Here is a 17130-nt window from a genome sequence, read left to right as displayed (position 1 = left end):
CATTAACAGAGACATGTGGAGAGAGAGAGAGAGAGAGAGAAATATGTACACCTGTTAAGGTCACTTAAACAAACCCCCTCCCATTCTGCCTGATGTTTTGCCATCTCCTTTTCTAATATGCAAACAGAGATATCATCATTGGGCTGACTGAGCAACCAGAAGATCAGCTTGATCTGGAGCTCCAACTCTGAGTAGCTGCTCACTGGGGCCACATATACTCTTGATCTGGACTGTAAATCTGCCAGTAGCTCAGATGGCGGGAATTCCTCTTAAGAAACAGGAGCTCTGCATTACCACGATGGTATCTTTAATCTTTAGGTTTAATTTATGAGTGAAGGTATTGGGAATTCTGCAATATCATCCCTCATTTGATATTATGATATTATGTTTGGCCTTTGGTGTTCTGTATAGCAACCCAGACCCAAGCTGTTGACTTTGTCATGTTGGGGGACAGCAACAGCAGGTGTTCAAACTAATACACGTACAACACTGCAGAAACCTGCAGTTAATACATTAAATATGACCGGTTATAGATCTGTTTTGTGATATGAGTTGGAGACCTTTTTCCACAACACACAGTTGAAAGCTTTCTGAAACTATTACTGTAAAAAACACATGGCATGGATTTGTCAAGGATATGATTCCAACTACAATTTCTGAAAATTGTTCTAGACACAGTAATCGAGGTCGTAACGGCACCATGAGGTGGAGTAAAATGGATGGATGGCTTGCCGTGAATTTTGGAACAAATATTCATGTAACCCTCGGGATAAATTCTAATAAAGTTGGTGCCTTCACTTTCCATCTAGCATCATCATCATTACCTCATTACCTTAAGGCTAAGTCCTGGGAAAAACCTTGCACTGAAGTTTAACAGACTGCTGGTCAAACACTGTGATGCCTGCAGGAAGCTAGAATAACCCAGCCAGCTTTAGGGACACGGTGCCATGTTGTGTTTCCCTCTCTACCTTTCTCTTCTTCTGTTTTCAGAGTTGTTAGTTCACCTCTTAGTCATATGAATAGTATTTCACACACATAGTTAATTTGCAGCTTATCTTCTCTAGAAATATTGGTTGTATTGAGCCCATTAATAAATGCCATATGGGCTGCTCCCAAGCACACTTCTCACTTTTACAACTGCATAGCAGAGGGACTGTTGAAATGAGCACCTGGAGATTGCGTGTTAAAAAAATAAAACATACAGACGGACACACACACACCAACTCAACGAGTCACATCATTTTTCTATTTTCAGGTACAGCCTGTCGTTGAGACCAACAATGATTAAAGCATACCACTGGGCGCTAAGCATGGCCCTCGGTGGCCTCCCTGTGAAATGATAGCCTGCTAGCTTGACAGCTAACAGACATGGACACTCTGTGAACCACCTGATCCCCCTCTAAACTGGCTGACCTGACTGAGACCCCCAGAAGCAGCTGATGCCCGAGACTAATGAAGGACACTTTGAAGTGGACGACAGAGAGTCCCAATTCTGGCCTCGGCCTTTGTTTTCTTCTGCATTTAATGACTCCATCAAGCAAGATTGGGAATTATGTGCAAAAAGTTCTTTGCCTGGATTTGAACAGGGGACGTTGCGCTTGTGGCATGGTCTGCATCTTAACTACTAGGCTGCCAGGACCCCCCTGATGCCCAGTAAATGTGTTGTACTTGAACTTGAACTATTTGAATTTATGTTCGTTTGTAATTTAAGCCTGACTGATAACAGATATTTGGGGCTAACGGCAACATTCGTATTTGATGAAATCAGATAATCATATCGATTGATATTCCTTTTTTTTTCTTTATAAAAACATAATTCTTTTAATAAATATCTTTTAAATGAGTTTGTTTTAAAGATTTGCGACCAGGACATAAACAGCAGGACATTATACAGTTGAAAGAACTTGCTTGATCTAACCTAAGAGGTGCTCGGTTCTTCTGCTGCTGCTTCCTGATGCAAAAATCCCAGGAAGAGAGGGAGCTCAATTATTCTGCATACTGCACTGTAAAGTATTTCACGATGCTGCATAAACCCCAAAAATGAAAGTAAAAGAGCGCCGTTCCTTTTTCCTCCCCTGAGGAAGAACCTTTGAAGTTCAGGGATCTGTCAGACTCAGCTTTAGTTTGGTATGTCCACCGTCCACCCCCCCCCCAACACCACCACCCATGTGACTCGCGCTGCATCACACCAACCCTCCTACCAGAGTCTTAGATCATCTTTTATTCAGCAATTTCTGCCTCAAACTGTCTCTCCAAGTCCATGATTTCAGACCTGGGTTTAGAGCTCACACGTCGGGACATAAATACAACACGTCTGCGTGTGAACAACTGTTGAATATATGTACAGTATGTCATGTGCATGATTCGGCTACAGGTGGCCAGTGGCCCTGAGCCAGGCAGCCTCCTCTCTGTACGAAAAGACAGGTGACCTTGCAGCCTGTGAAGTCCGCAGCGCGAAAACTTCAGAGAGCAATAACTGGTCGCATCGGCTGATAAAGGGGAGGGAGATGGACAGAAATGGAGAGAGAGAGAGAGAGAGCGAGAGAGAGAAAGGGGATGAGGGGTAGAGACAGCTGCTGCTCTGTAGATTAGAACTGAATGCAGCTCTTAGCTTTGAACTGTGTTTTCGCCTGCTGGTGGAGTAAAAAGCAAGCAAGATGGGTCTACACTGTAGGCCGGGACACTTTTAAACTCTCTCAGTAGAGGACTTAAATCTGACATATTCGGTCTCACAGCCAGTTTCATAAAAATAAAATACTTTTTATTATGTGGGCACCTTTTTCACAAAGCCCCATGACTTTAGTCTATTTATAAGAAACACAATAAAGATAATACACTGAAATTGAATTTTGTGTCATTTTGCCATTAATAAAATTGGTTGCAAAAATAATTAGGATTTTGGAATTTCATGATATAATAAAAATCTACGTAATTTGCGTTGATGGAAACACAGCCATCAAATCTCAAAAAACTTCCATTACCCATGAATAGCCCAATATCTCCCTGTCTTACTGTGAAAGTACCATAAAACATTTTAATGTTGAAGTACACTGCAGTTAAAGCAAACACTGGCATAACTCCTGACTGCTTGAATAAGTTCTGAAATAAGGGTAGAGTTTAAAAACGCTGCCAAGTATCAGAGCGTGTCAGTACTGCTCAAAGCTGTGAATGGTGTGATGTAATCCAAAAATGATCATAACATGTTCAAACAAGGGAGAGACAGGGAATTGTGTGTGTGTGTGTGTGTGTGTGTGTGTGAAGCTATAAAGCAATGTATAGAGCACAGAGTGCAGGTGCTAACAGTGGGAGGTGAGATTACAGACAGGGAACGAACCTCCTGCAGAGATCTTTGTGTGAGTGTTATGAGAGAGACAAAGACAGAGGTGTGTGTGTGTGTGTGTGTGTGTGTGTGTGTGTGTGTGTGTGTGTGTGTGTGTGTGTGTGTGTGTGTGTGTTAAAGAGAAAGTTACTCACTCCATCATAGATGTTGGTATGGAGCAGCAGTCCTGTATCGCAGTGAGCGGAGAGGTGAGGTGAGCAGTGTACGAGGCCTCCACCACCTGTTTGTTCCGGTTCACCACGTCCAGGTAGCGGTTAAACTTTTCACGGATCTTTTTGGCCAACTGCACAAAAGCAAAACATACACATTAATAAGACAGGGATTAGTGGAGACACCTCAAAATTCTCTCTTACGTGCTTAAATTCAGTTTTACCCCATCAACTGCAAGCCTGACTAAGAACACTTTTACTTTCCAGGATAGATGAAATACAATTTAGTCTGTAGTCTGCCTAAAACTTGCCAAACTAAAGCTTAAAGGGATAGTATGAACTTTTTTGAAGTGGGGTGGTATGAGGTACTTATCCGTAGTATGTACTTTAGCCACCTAATAGAAAGGCCCACCTTGTGTGTGTATTTTTACCTTGCCGACAGACAGCCCTTTCAGACGGGGAACTGAAGCCGTTATCTATGCTCAATTCAAAGCCACCAATTGTGCCAACCGCCATCTACTGTATGTACCACATGCTATGGATAAGCACCTCATACAATCCCACTTCAAACAATCTGAACAATCCCTTTAAAGTATTAAAAAGATTACAACTATAGCATTAAGGATGTACAAGAATGCACACAAACAGCCAGACGGGCAGGTCAATACTGCTGACACTTTAATAACCCTGTTCAATCACTACTCGTGTGGTTTGACAATGAAAAACAAAACAAAAAATGTAGCGGTGATTACAAGTTGGGTTTCTTTAACTGTAGTTGCAAGGTATTACACATTAATACAGCATAATTTAAACTGCAGTATCACCATTCACTTACATAATGACAGACATGCACACAAACACTTATACTGTTTATCTCAATGTCATGGCAGTTTACGGTCCTCTTCCTTCCCCCCTCCCCTGTGAACCCATCATAGTGGGCTATATGCATATAAATACAGCAGTATAAAGAAACTGACCTCGGCCACCTCCTCTCTTTTTCTGTCTATTTCTCTTCACTATCTTATTTGCTGCTTACTTGTTAAATATGCTTAGATTTTTCTCTCCCATTTCTCAATCTCAATATATTTTCTTTGCTGCTTCCTTCTCAAGTGCATCTCCTTCTCTCTTTGTTCCTCAAACAACCTTCCTCTCACAGTGACCTCGGCTTTCGTCGCCGTCTTTAAGTTGTGAATATGAAACCTCTTAATTTAGAAGTGTAACTCTCAACACCTTCATTTTATTCATAGTTATAGTTTATATACACAAATGTCCAGTTAAACTGTGAGACTGACACGTTTCCACACACACTCAGTCAGTTTTTAACATGTATGCATACACATGTACACAAACACAAACACAATTCAATAAACTCAAATGAAGCTGAGCAATATCAAAGATGGCCAGAACTCAGGCTGCACTAAGTGTGAAATCCATCAATGTAAAAAGCGGAGCCGAATGATGGATGTCTGAGGCTGGAGAACAAAAAAAAAACACTCCATTTCAACACAACGCGCCCTTCATCATTTCATAAGAAAATCCAACGCTATATTACAACACGGGCATTGCCAATATTTGTGGAAAAGAACAAAACATTTAAATATGTTTTGAGGTTATAACGTTCCAGCTCGTACATGAATGCACTTGCAATCTTATGCAGTGCATTTCTGTATATTTATCTTTGTGAGAGCCTTGCACAATCCACATTTGAAATACATTTAAAAACTACTAAAAACCTAAAAACAACAACTTTTCTCTTCAGTTAAAAAGAGAAAATGGGTGTAATTTATCTTTAAAATGCATGACAGTCAGGAGGCAGGAAGGAGAAAATGGTGTTTCTAAACAAAAGGAAAACAGCCAATTCCATCAGTGTTTACTGTGGCCCTTAATGAAGGCCCCTGCACATGCATACATTATACTTTGTCTTTCTTCCTCTGAAGGACCGGGTTCTGCTTGAGCACACATCTCACAGTGCTCTTTAAAAAATGGGGTTCCAGCTCCTTTGGGGGGGAACTAATAACCAGCTCTGCAGCCGCCTCCTGGGAAACATTAATAACCAGCGCGACGCCACCTCTTCACAACAGGTTCCTGTTCTTGTTTTATCTTGCCTTGGAAGGATGTTATGGAGACTTGTGAGGAACTCGCATCCACTTAATCTGAAACATCACATGCTTGTAATATGATACAGATTAACCGCTTAATTTGAAAGCTTTCACATAATCCACTGGGTTTACCCAAGATATGTTGAAGAACTAATTACTAGTTACTTTTGGATTACCTTGTCTGGAGTTGTGGTGTTTTAAGACACTTTGTATTTTTACTTGGTGATAACCAGAGAAATGAGATTTAATTTTGGCGTTACATCCAAAATGTTGTTAACAAATATTTAAAAAATCTTTTCTCCACAAACATTTTCTGTAGGTGGTGTCGTTTTGTTTTGTGATCGTTGCAATCAGTCGACTGCTAACCAAGCTGGCTATTATACAAGCCACCTGAGGCTTATGTGTTGCTGAAGAACATTCTACGTGTTTACCTATGTGAACTTAATGTTGCTCTTTGGTGGTGACGCTTTTTTCCCCTGACATGAGGAAAATACTTTTGCAAATCCAGCTTCTTTGTTACTATACTTACTATCATTGAAGGATCTCACTACATCGTTTTCACTGTACCATTGGACACACTCGTGCTAATGATAGCTCGCTTTCCAACTTAATGTAACATAAAGGCCTCAGTAAGCTTCAACCAGAAATGGGGGGCTGCGTCCGACAATTTTCCGAGTTTCCAAAACAACAATTCAACCAGTGTGCATAGGTGGGAAATTAGTCAGGGTTGAACTTCTCCCTGAAGCTTTTTTTTTGTGCAAGCAGATCCAGTAGGTCTACTACTAAAATATATATATATATATACACACCCAGTCTGCTGCAAGCTAGTGCTTTTGCTGACGTTATCTTATTTGGTTGTGCCGCGGTTATTGGCTTGATTCAATAGTTTGTTTTGTATAAGAAAATTCAATTGAATGCGACATAAGTGGGATCCAATCAACTTCTAGAGAACTCCGGGATTATTAAAAGGGAAAGAGATGCACCCGAGCTGAATTCAGAGAATTGTTAGAATATATGTGTAAATTTAGTTTCTTAATTTAGATTTCAGTTTATTTGCAAAAAACATCTCATCAAGATGTATGTGTGCATTGATGGCAACAATAATGTAAACAAAGTAGAAAAATGGCAGTGTTCTGTATACTTTCCGCCATTGTAAATTACCTTCTCAGCCTTGTGGAATACAGAGAAAGGTTTATTTCCACAGTAACTGGAGCCCCTTTGTTCACAACCCATAATTACCGGTGCCTGCAAAAGGGCTGCGATTCAAGCCAGGAAGAGGGAAATGTACCGCGACCCACTGACCGCTTGTACACCTAATCAGCCGGCCGCTATTCCTATTAGGGGTTTAACAGGGGCCCGAGGCACAGCCCACAACTACTCCTACTCAACCACAAGGAACACACACGCCAAGACACTAAAATGTGCGCTCTCACACACCGACAAAAAGTTAAGCACATAGACATGGTGCTCCCCCACACACAGTACTGTCCGTGCATGGCAATTAGCTGCAGTGATTTTGTATTAAAAAAGGGGGAAAATGGGCCAGTGTTCAGCTGAAGAGTGTTTCCATAGTTAAGAGAGAGCGAGAGAGAGAGCGAGAGAGCAGAGAGAGAGAGCGAGAGCGAGAGAGCGAGAGAGCGAGAGAGCGAGAGAGCGAGAGAAACACTTGACTTTTAACAGGGTGACTTAAGAGAAACCAGAAACTTCTAGCCGTGCAACTTAAAGCTTATGTTGCAGTCTGCCACAGTGCAGCCAAAGCAAACCTGCAGATTAACCACACTCTCCAAAACACAAGGCTCCTCTCTCCCACCCATCCGACCAGCTTTAGAGTTTACAGCACCCAGTGGGGCGGGTTCTGCCACAGAACAGGAGTGAGTGGAACGGGAGTTTTGAGGTTTGCCAGCCAGTCCGCCTTTAACCAGTCACTGGTAGTGGTGCTTATGGCAAGACCAGGACTTGGGATGAGGTTAATATATGGGGAGGAGTATAACAGGAAGGGACACTGGTCGAGTTCTGCAGAACTAAGAAACTTGATTGCACATGTCTCGCTTTTACTGATTTTGGTATTGAATTAGTATTGCATTTCAATTGATAAGAAGTGGACAATCCTTGCATTAGTGCCTGTTGTTTACCGTCTCTCTTACCGTCTGTCCCTTTCCTTATGTTTGTATGTCTCTCTCTCTCTATGTATACAAACATAACCAAGTGTTATTTTGCTTTTAAATCCTGTAACCTTCACTACTTGACCAAAGCCAAGACCTTCCTTTAATGGTGTGGTTTAAGAGTGCGCTGTTGCATCTAATGACTGCAAAAAAGTTTGTTAAACTTCCACACGGCTGGCTTTGTTCACTCCATGCAACTATAAAGCCTGATTTGACAAAGTAAGAGAGTATAAGAAATGTCTTTTAATACTAAAAAGGGAAAATCCTCCAGCCCACAAGTCGTGAAAAGCAGTGTCAGTTTACAATGGAAGAACTACCACCATAAGAGCATGATCAAAAGAGAAAATCTAATGATACCAATATGAGAGGAATCTACTACTTCTGAAAAAGCTGCATTACCAGACACTGCTTTTTTGCTAAATAACACAAACTGTGTATTTAATATCAGGCTGATGCTGTGGATTTGTTTGTGTAAATGTACTTTTATCTGACAAGAAAAATTGACCTATATTTATTTGGCCTTATGCCCACAACTGATATCCTCAACGCAGGAGTAAAATGCAGTAAACAGATAAATTGGTGAACACAACATGTCAGCAGTGTAGACCTGACAAAACAAAATGGTGAAATAATCAAAATCTCATTCCTCACTTGAATGGAACAATTTACGGTTGTCCTTTTCCTTACATTTCTTAAATGTCACCATGTGAAAACTGCATCTACCTGTGCTGTGACTGACAGCCGTAACAATGAAGCAGCATACTGAACTGAGACTGTATACCACACAATTTCAACACCTACTGTGGGTAATTGTTTGACTAAACTTTGTTGAACTGGGTGTGTTTTGAGCATTAAGTGCGTCTCCAAAATTGTGGACAAACTGACCGACCCACTTTGCTATTTCTTAAGCCACACTGTCAGCAGGGGAAACCAGCCTCAAGGGGTTTAAACAAGGATAAGTGTGGTATTCAAAAAGAAACATTCAACATTTGCAGAGCATGTACTTTTCACAGCTAATGGCCTACAAGTCTTAGTTTGAGAACTTCATATTAACTTACTGAATCTATGTGATTTTAAAATATAATATTTTTAATATTCAATATTTCTTTATTTAACCAGAAAAAGGCCTCACAGAGAATGACATTTTCTTTCACCCGAGCGCCCTCCTGTAGCAGTATAATTCTTTATATACATTTCTTATTAGTTGATCTGCTAACTTAGTATTGTGGTCCAATCAATGATTTATTTTTATGGATTGCATAGGATGTATAAACTCTTTATTGTAACTAACACTAGTATTAGCAGGTCCATATTATTTTGTTAAAATAACCCATTGCTATGTGAATGGGGTACCAGCATAAACAAAAATTTATTTCAATTCAAGATATCCACTCTGCCATGTCAATGAGTGCAGTAAGAGACTAATACAATAGACAGACACTGAAGGGCTCGTGTCATTAGAGGGAGACAGATGTCTGCGTGTCTCTCTAAATAATGAATTGCCAGAGGAGAAACTCATCTAAGAGGCCAGTGGCTCCTCTCTGGGACTCCTTGCCCTCTCTCTCTGCTCTCTCTTCCTCTGCAGACCCTCTCCTAATTGAGCCTCACTTTGGCTCATGGACACAGCCCCTCTGCCCAGAGAGAACCCGCAAGCCAACTATGCCAGGGCTGTCATCTGAATGAGTTGGTGTCTGCCTCAGAGGGGTTGCAGCTAGAATGTATGGACACTATGAGCTGTTAAACTATTCCAAAAAAGGATGTGAAGTCAGTGCAGCTCTGGAACTGGTGCTCATGAACATTTATGAACAATTCAAAACCCAAGACTCAGTATTGTAGCTGAAGTTTCTGTGTTAGGAAATGCTTTTAGACCTATTCTACACACTAAAAGGCCTTGACACAAAAAAACGGGAGCATCTGTGGTCTGCGCTTCCCGCACCGTTGGCACTTGTTGGCCTTTGGTGCGAGAAATCACTGCGATTGGCTGAACGTAAACAGAAACATAAGTGAGGAAAACAAGCAAACAACTAAAGTAGAGTGCGCATACAGAGGCTCTTTTTCATCTTCATATCATCTAAAACTTCCAATACACCAATATTTTCGCAACGACTATTATTATTATTATTATTATTGTTGGGGAGCGAGAGTGGTGTGAAAATGGTCGGCAAATGCTTCTTTGTTTTAATGTAGGTATCATAACAACAGCTTGTATATTTGCAGTCTTAGGTCTTCCCGTTTCTCTTTTTGAATGACGAATACAGACTACCGCGACTTGCTGGTATGGTTATTTTTCTTTCATGCAGGAGCAGAGCGTACCAGCTAGTTGGCTGTAGTGTTTGTGGTGTGTTCAAGTGCAACGTTTTGGCCCAGACACAGGCGACATAAGGCAACGCAACAGGCAGTCCCTTGTCCGAGCTATTTCTTTAATGTCGTTTTGGTCTGGGTCTTAGGAGAGACATGCACAACAGGTTATGATTATCATGATGATCTTTCAATAGACTGGAAACTCTCGAGGTTGTATGAATACTATGTTTGTGCAAGTTAGCAAGGAACAGGCTACGTCTCTAATGAAAAGAAGAAACTGTAATGCTTCAAGGCCCATTTGAAGCTGCCTCTGGAATCGTAAATAGCTGCAAGGTGAGAGATATTATACATTTCACACACATGCACCGGATACACAGATGCACACACAGATACACAGTCACAGGAGAAATGCAAACAAACATCCACCTGTCTGTTCTTGCTGGTGGCTGTTTACCAGTTTGGTGTTTACCGTCACTCCTCCAAGATCCCTGACGCACGAGTGCAAACACACACACACACACACACACACACCAACACTTACGCCATTGTCTGCACATACAATCATATTTGATTTGAGGCTGGAGAACAGATATACTGAGCATGGTTTTTCCAATCTAGGACCAAAATGGCTCATATAAACTTGACTTGTAGATTTAAGGTCATCAAAAAAGATGCCATTCTCTCCTTCAAGGCTCCTTATTTTGTCTGACTGCAGCTCTGCATTCATATTGTGAGCAGAGGGAGAGAGAAATACAGCTCACAGGCAAGTGGAAAAAGAGACAGAACTTCAAAGCCAATGAGAGCAGCCGCAGAATTTTAATAAACCCCATTTTTCCTCTGATGGAGTGTGTTCGTGTCTGTTCATTGCTGTTGAATTTAACACTACAAAAGATCACAAACAGACACCTATCCATGGTGCACACACACACACACACACACACACACACACACACACACACACACGCACGCCTTTGTAACTCACCTGCTGCACTTCTGTCTCTCCGTTTGATGTCTTCTCAGTGTACACAAACGAGTTGAAAATCCTCTGTAGGGAGAGAGAAAGAAGAAGAGACGCTGAGGTTAGATCAGGTGGAATGTAGAGGGTTCGGATCCAATAACGGATAACCATCTCCTGAGGAAGAGTATTGGCAGAGTTTCTTTATAGTGATAGATTTTTGTTCCAGGTGTTGATGAGCAGAGACCTTTTGTTAACAACCTTCTGGGATTGCATCCAAAATGCAAAAGTACTTTCCCTGTGGGAATCTACAAACTATTGCGTTATTACTACAAGGTTACCAACAAGTTCAAGAATTCACCGCTCTTTATGTTCGGTGCAGTGAATGCACTTCCTCACATTATAAAGAATCCAGTCAAACCAGGAACGTTGTGTGGCTGCGTGCAGTTCGTGTTAAGCATACCAGCTATGATGAAGGTGCTCCCGGAGATTTGTATTGAACTTTTAGCGCAGATGAAATGATGTCATTTGTTTGTTCTTGTATAGCCATGTGTGTTAAGGAACGACATGTATTGTTTTGTTAAAACCAAAGGTAATGTGATTTGGCGCAGATAAAAGCTATTTTGACAAGTTAAGGAAATGATGGTGTAACCGTTGTTTGCACAAGCTGCGTTGACGTATGCCTTATAAGCCAATGATTTTAGAATTATGCGTACAAACGTGATGCCAAAGTAAGTAAGTCAAAAGCTACTGGACTGAAGTGAAGAAGTTTCTAGTGCGAGAAGCTACATATCTTCAAGAATCTGCAGAAATTCAAGTTAATTCAGACAAGTCATACAATCTTACCGATGAATAAACTGGGCCATGTGTAACTGAATTTGCAAAAAACAAATTAACTAAACAAACTACTAAGGACATGGTTCTAATATCAAGGATTTTGTCAAGCACAGGTGTAATTAATAAGATAAATGATAGCTACACTATCACTACACTATTCAGGTGTTTCTTGGTAGTTTGTATTTTTGCTCATTAATGTTAATATTGATTTAGTTACACTTGAGACGAGTCAAGATGCAGTGAGAACACTTTTTAAAAGAAACCCATCATATATAATTACATCATAACACGCAAGAAATAAACTAAATGATTGCTCGTTGATGTGTTTAAAGGTCGGCAGTGTTGTAGTGTTGTGCTGGTGCCTAACAAAATACTTTGTGACTACAGGTAATTAATTAACAACTCAACTGACGTCACTGACTCAGACAGTTACCATCTTAATTGCAGATCCAGACCGACATTAGTACTGATGGATTTCTCCGCTCAGACAGATGCATCTGGAGCAATTTTATTACCGGTTCAGAGAGAATGATAAACCTGGTCATCTGCCAAGGCTAACAACACGTAGACCCACGCAGTAGTTCTGAAAATCAATTCTGTCATTTACATCAAGTTCCAAAAAAATGCATCACCTGTCTGAATGTGGAAGTCAGCCTCAACACAAAATGAAGGTTTTAATGAGCCTCGAATCACAAGGTGATGTTAAATTTCCCCATTACAGACTGAAACATTTTAATAGTCCCTGATTTATATTGTTAAGTGAATAGGAAGAGGTGTGCTACATTAAAGTCATGGAGAAAATTAGTCCTGGTGTGACCTCAGCCGTAACACACGCTAAGAGAGCTCCAAAACACACATTTTAAGAGATGCCTGAATCTCTCTCACTCACACACACACACACACACACTTTCTTCAGATGGTCTCATGAGTCCCATCAGCTAAACATTTTCCCTCTTTTACTTACTTCCTGACTCACTTTCCAAACACAGCCAGCAGTACTATGTGACAGCTACAGAGTTAAACTAATGTTTGTGTTAAGGTAGCAGGTAGGCAGGTGTTTCACTGTAAGCCGCCCCACTGCACACAAAGCCTTAAATTGCGTGCTTCCACACGGCAACCACTTCCTGCTGCCTGTCTATACCTTTTGTTTGACACATTCCAGAGGACACAAATATTATTTAGAATGCACCACATCCAACTACCCTTGAGATGATTCACTACAGACTGCTATTGCCTAGACATGGTTCCACTTTCAATGGATCTTTACAAAGCATAACAAAACAAAGTTTCACTGGTTGCATACAGTCAAAGGACAAGGTGAGAGGTTCCTTCAAGATATTGTAGCCTCCAAAACATCAAAAGAACCTGATTAATACCAGGTGGCCTACAAATCTTGCAAATAAATGTAACTTAATAGCACCATAATGAAAGTAGAGCCAACACTATGGATTATTTTCATTAATGGATTCATCTTTTGAGTCTATAAAACATCAGACAACACTGGAAAATAGACATCACAATGTCATTCTCTTTTGTCTGACCAACAGAGAAAAACACACATATTTAAGTTACTAAAATGTAACAACAGCAAATTCTGACATTAGAGAAGCTGAAACCACAAAATGTTTAGCAGTTTTGCTTAAAGATAATTTGCCTATCAAACCAAAACACAAAGAGATACAAAGATGCAAATAAACAGATGCAGCTATACTGCAACATCTCCTTACAATGCCCTCTTCTGGGCCGTAATTAGGCCATTCAGTTAAAGCTCTTGTAGATTAAGTATCAAATGTAATTTCTGAAAATGCAATTATGTCTAATTTGGCCGATGAACAAACGCAGTGCTAATTGTTTTAATCCTAATTGTCTAAATGGAGTCAGCAGTTGTTTTTTGAGCATATTCCTTTCATTCGTCAGAGGCATGAGACTAACATAGTGCGAGACTAAGAGTTTCATCATGTCACACACTATACATTTATCAAATGTTGCTTGTTTTTGTTTTTTCACACACACGCACGCACACACACACACTCCATGTGCTCTCAGAACACTACACTAAGAAAGAGAAGGAAAATGGGGGGGAAATAGGCACTGGAATGGAGAAACACTTTGTTTCCATTAGGCCAGCAATTCTGAAAAATTGAGAACAAATCCCGACAAGAGAGAAAACTCCTGTTGTTGATTAGCCACAGGTTAGCTGTCTTTCCCCCGAGTGCCTCAAGTGTTTGTTGTTGGAGCTGCTTTGCGGTTTTCACAGCTATGGAGCAGCCAGGGAGGAATGCTCAGCTCTGAAACCCGAGAGGCCTGAGGCTGCCTGGGCCACCGTGAGCCTGTAGCCTCCCCTGACCCATAATCAAACACTGAAATGTACACAGACACATTCACACCAGAAGAAAGGCACACACAGACAACTGCATGGTGTCAGCGGTGTACTCTGACTACCTTATACACCTTACTGCTCACCTCCCCTGGGTAGGGCTGGGCAGTATGGAAAGAATACAGTCCTACTATTGGTCACATTTCTCCACTCATCAATAGGAAGCAGAATATGCCAAGATGTGCCGCAATTGCAGCGAAGAAGAAGACTGAAAGACTAGTAAAGATGGACGTAAACAATACTGTATATAAAATAAACTAAATCTGCTTCGCAAATGTTTTTGTGTGGAATGAAATGCAATCAAGATGTTTGTTAGACCTCGAGGATACATACAATGCGTTTTGGTGACAATCACTGAAAGTAAACTTAACCTTTGTTTGTTTACAAGAAAACTCCACAGGGCCACTTTAAAATTAAACATTTAACTGGACCAAAATCTAAGCAGCTTTCCCAACACTAAGCTCACAGGAAATGCATTCAAACTCTTCAAAGTCCATTGATCAAAGAGCACCAGCCTTTGTGTCATTCGGCCCGTTTTTAAATCCATCCACCTTGAGGTTAATCCTGAACACAGACGAGTGGTTCACTTGAATGACTGAACTTAAGTGGAAACTCAAAAGCACAGAGATAAATACCAGAACCTGTGTTGTCGTATATTTGTTATGACACACGGTTGTTAGTTGTCGCAGTGGAATTCTGCTGCAGAAGAACTGATTTATCGTTCAAACCCTGAAAATAGGAGGATTAAGAATGAGCAGATTTACACATCACAAGAAAACTATTGCAATCCTGCTTTAGTACATGCTGAGAGATTGCACTATTGGTGTGTAGAGTTCCACGTAAAAACCAAAACCTCACCATTTTGTTTCTCTTTCTTGGTTCCCCAATCCTCTTTGCACCCTGTCACAACAGCTAAACCATGGGAACCCGCCATGTATATGGCATCCGTTTAATTGGGCCTGCCTCTTCAGCTCTTCTGTCAGGCTCTCTTGGGGGATGCTATAAACTACCCCAAGAGGCTCTTCTCCTTTAAAAAGAGACTCTTCTGTTCTTAGTGAGGCAGAGAATAAAATCGAGACAGATGACTGACAATACCAGCCCAAAGGCGGAGAGACTTCGAGAGTCACTTATGTATGTTTTTAGGGGAAACGCATGGAGAAACAGTCACAGAGATACGGGGTAAAAGGTGAAGGGAAGAATGGAGCAGACTGTGGAGAAGCAATGGCAAGAAAAAAGTAGAGAGAAATAGGAGGTCAATTGAAGTGGTAGGGCTGCATTGGGAACACACCTATTAGCAATCCCCCCCATCTTCAAAGGGGAGAGGAGACATAAGCCACACTAATTTGGAATTGGACTGGAAAACATACACACACACCCAATTAATCCTGGCTTCAGGGCTTGTTGATTAGTGGACCATGGTTTATCTGTGAACACACTGGAGGGCAAAATGGGAGCATGGTCACACTTCAAAAGTGTGTGAGCAAGTCAAAGTGACTGGGTGCCAATGTTACTGTGAATGTGGGCTATGCACAGGCCTGGTGCATGTATGTGAAGCTCATCGACGGCTTATCTGTCTCTACAGGCTTTTCATTGTAGGAAATGTCTGTGAACGTCTCACACACATTTCACATCCACACATTAGGCTGCAGTATAGATGTTTTGGAGCCTGAGAGATTGGTTTCCATACAACTGACAGATAAAAGCCTAAAGCCCAAGGGAGAGTAACTGCTGCTTCGTCCATGCTGCTGGTATACAGCTCAGCCTCCCTCCTTCCTTCAGTGCTTTATCCCCCGCTTGGCTTTTCCTCTATCCCTTCCTCCCTGCCCCCAGCCCCCAGCCAACTCTCCTCTCATTGCACTACAAAGAGCTGGAGCCGGGGATGCGGCACAAGAGCTTCGCCTCTGATGTGCATGTGTGTTGTGTTTTTTTTTTTTTTTTTACTTTTTTCCTAGACCCTTTGCCATGTCTCCATCCCCAACCTCGCCCTCCCATCTCGATTTTTTTTTTCTGAGCACTACAAAGCAGAGTCAGGAAACAGGCACCTGGGAGTGGAAAAGCGAGGTGGAGAGAGAGCGCACAGTTTCTGTATTTTCGCAATACAACAAGTAAAGTCTGAAATAATTGCACCCGCAGTTTACAGCTCCATAACAGAGCAGAACAGAAGAAGAAAAGCGCATTTGTATTCATTTATTTTCCTATGGGGAAAAACTACGCACAACACAGCCTCAGCTCAGTTAGAATCCAGATAACATCCTGATTCTGGTGAATCATTATACTCTTAGCTGCAGTCAAGCCGGAAGGAAGTTGTGCAGATTAGGTTGATAAAAGAAGGACTTGTTATTCTTTTTGAATCAGTGGAGCCTATAGATGTGACTATTTTAATGTTACAGACTTTCAAAAGGAGAGTGAAGACACTTTTGAAGGCCTACATGCCATCCTATTCAAACCAGTTTCACACCAGTGACAAGCTAAAACTGAATTTTAAAGCTGCACCTATCAATAGGCTCTGATAAACCCGTTGTCCCATTTTAATAAGGTCTGGGTTCAAAAGCGGGGAACACGTGACACCAAATGACACATGGTGGCATCAGCTGGCTCCAAGAGATGAGAGCCAGTTGAGTTCCCTGCTTTTCAGCAGTAAGGCATCACAAAGATTTAGGGTTTGATTTGTTTTTTGTAACTCTTTTATTGTTAACTACAGATTTTAGGGAACATATAAAAAAGGGAATCAATATCTTCTCATGAGTTCTAAAATTCTCACCAACATTTGATTGCTTGCTTAATGCACAACATATTGCAGGCAAATCCTGCGCAGATTTCCAAAGCATGCATTAGTGACTTTATCTAAACGCAGAGGTTTTGACCATGGCTAAAAAGAAATGAGGGGATAAATAGGAGGAGACGTGTCCA

The 17130-nt window shown here is 41.2% G+C and overlaps 1 protein-coding gene across 1 annotated transcript in view; it reads right to left on the bottom strand.

Annotated features, from left to right (window-relative positions):
* The window catches only part of cachd1 (cache domain containing 1), a 70226-nt gene that overhangs the window by 29365 nt on the left and 23731 nt on the right, over nucleotides 1-17130 (bottom strand). The window contains exons 3-4 of the mRNA XM_029429589.1: nucleotides 11034-11096; nucleotides 3475-3623 (exon numbers count right to left, since the gene is read on the bottom strand). Of these exons, the coding sequence (XP_029285449.1) occupies nucleotides 3475-3623; nucleotides 11034-11096 (212 nt within the window). The remainder of the gene's footprint in view (nucleotides 1-3474; nucleotides 3624-11033; nucleotides 11097-17130) is intronic.

Source organism: Cottoperca gobio, chromosome 4 (assembly GCF_900634415.1).
Source record: "Cottoperca gobio chromosome 4, fCotGob3.1, whole genome shotgun sequence".
Classification (NCBI taxonomy): domain Eukaryota; kingdom Metazoa; phylum Chordata; class Actinopteri; order Perciformes; family Bovichtidae; genus Cottoperca; species Cottoperca gobio.
This window is presented reverse-complemented; position numbering and strand designations above follow the sequence as displayed.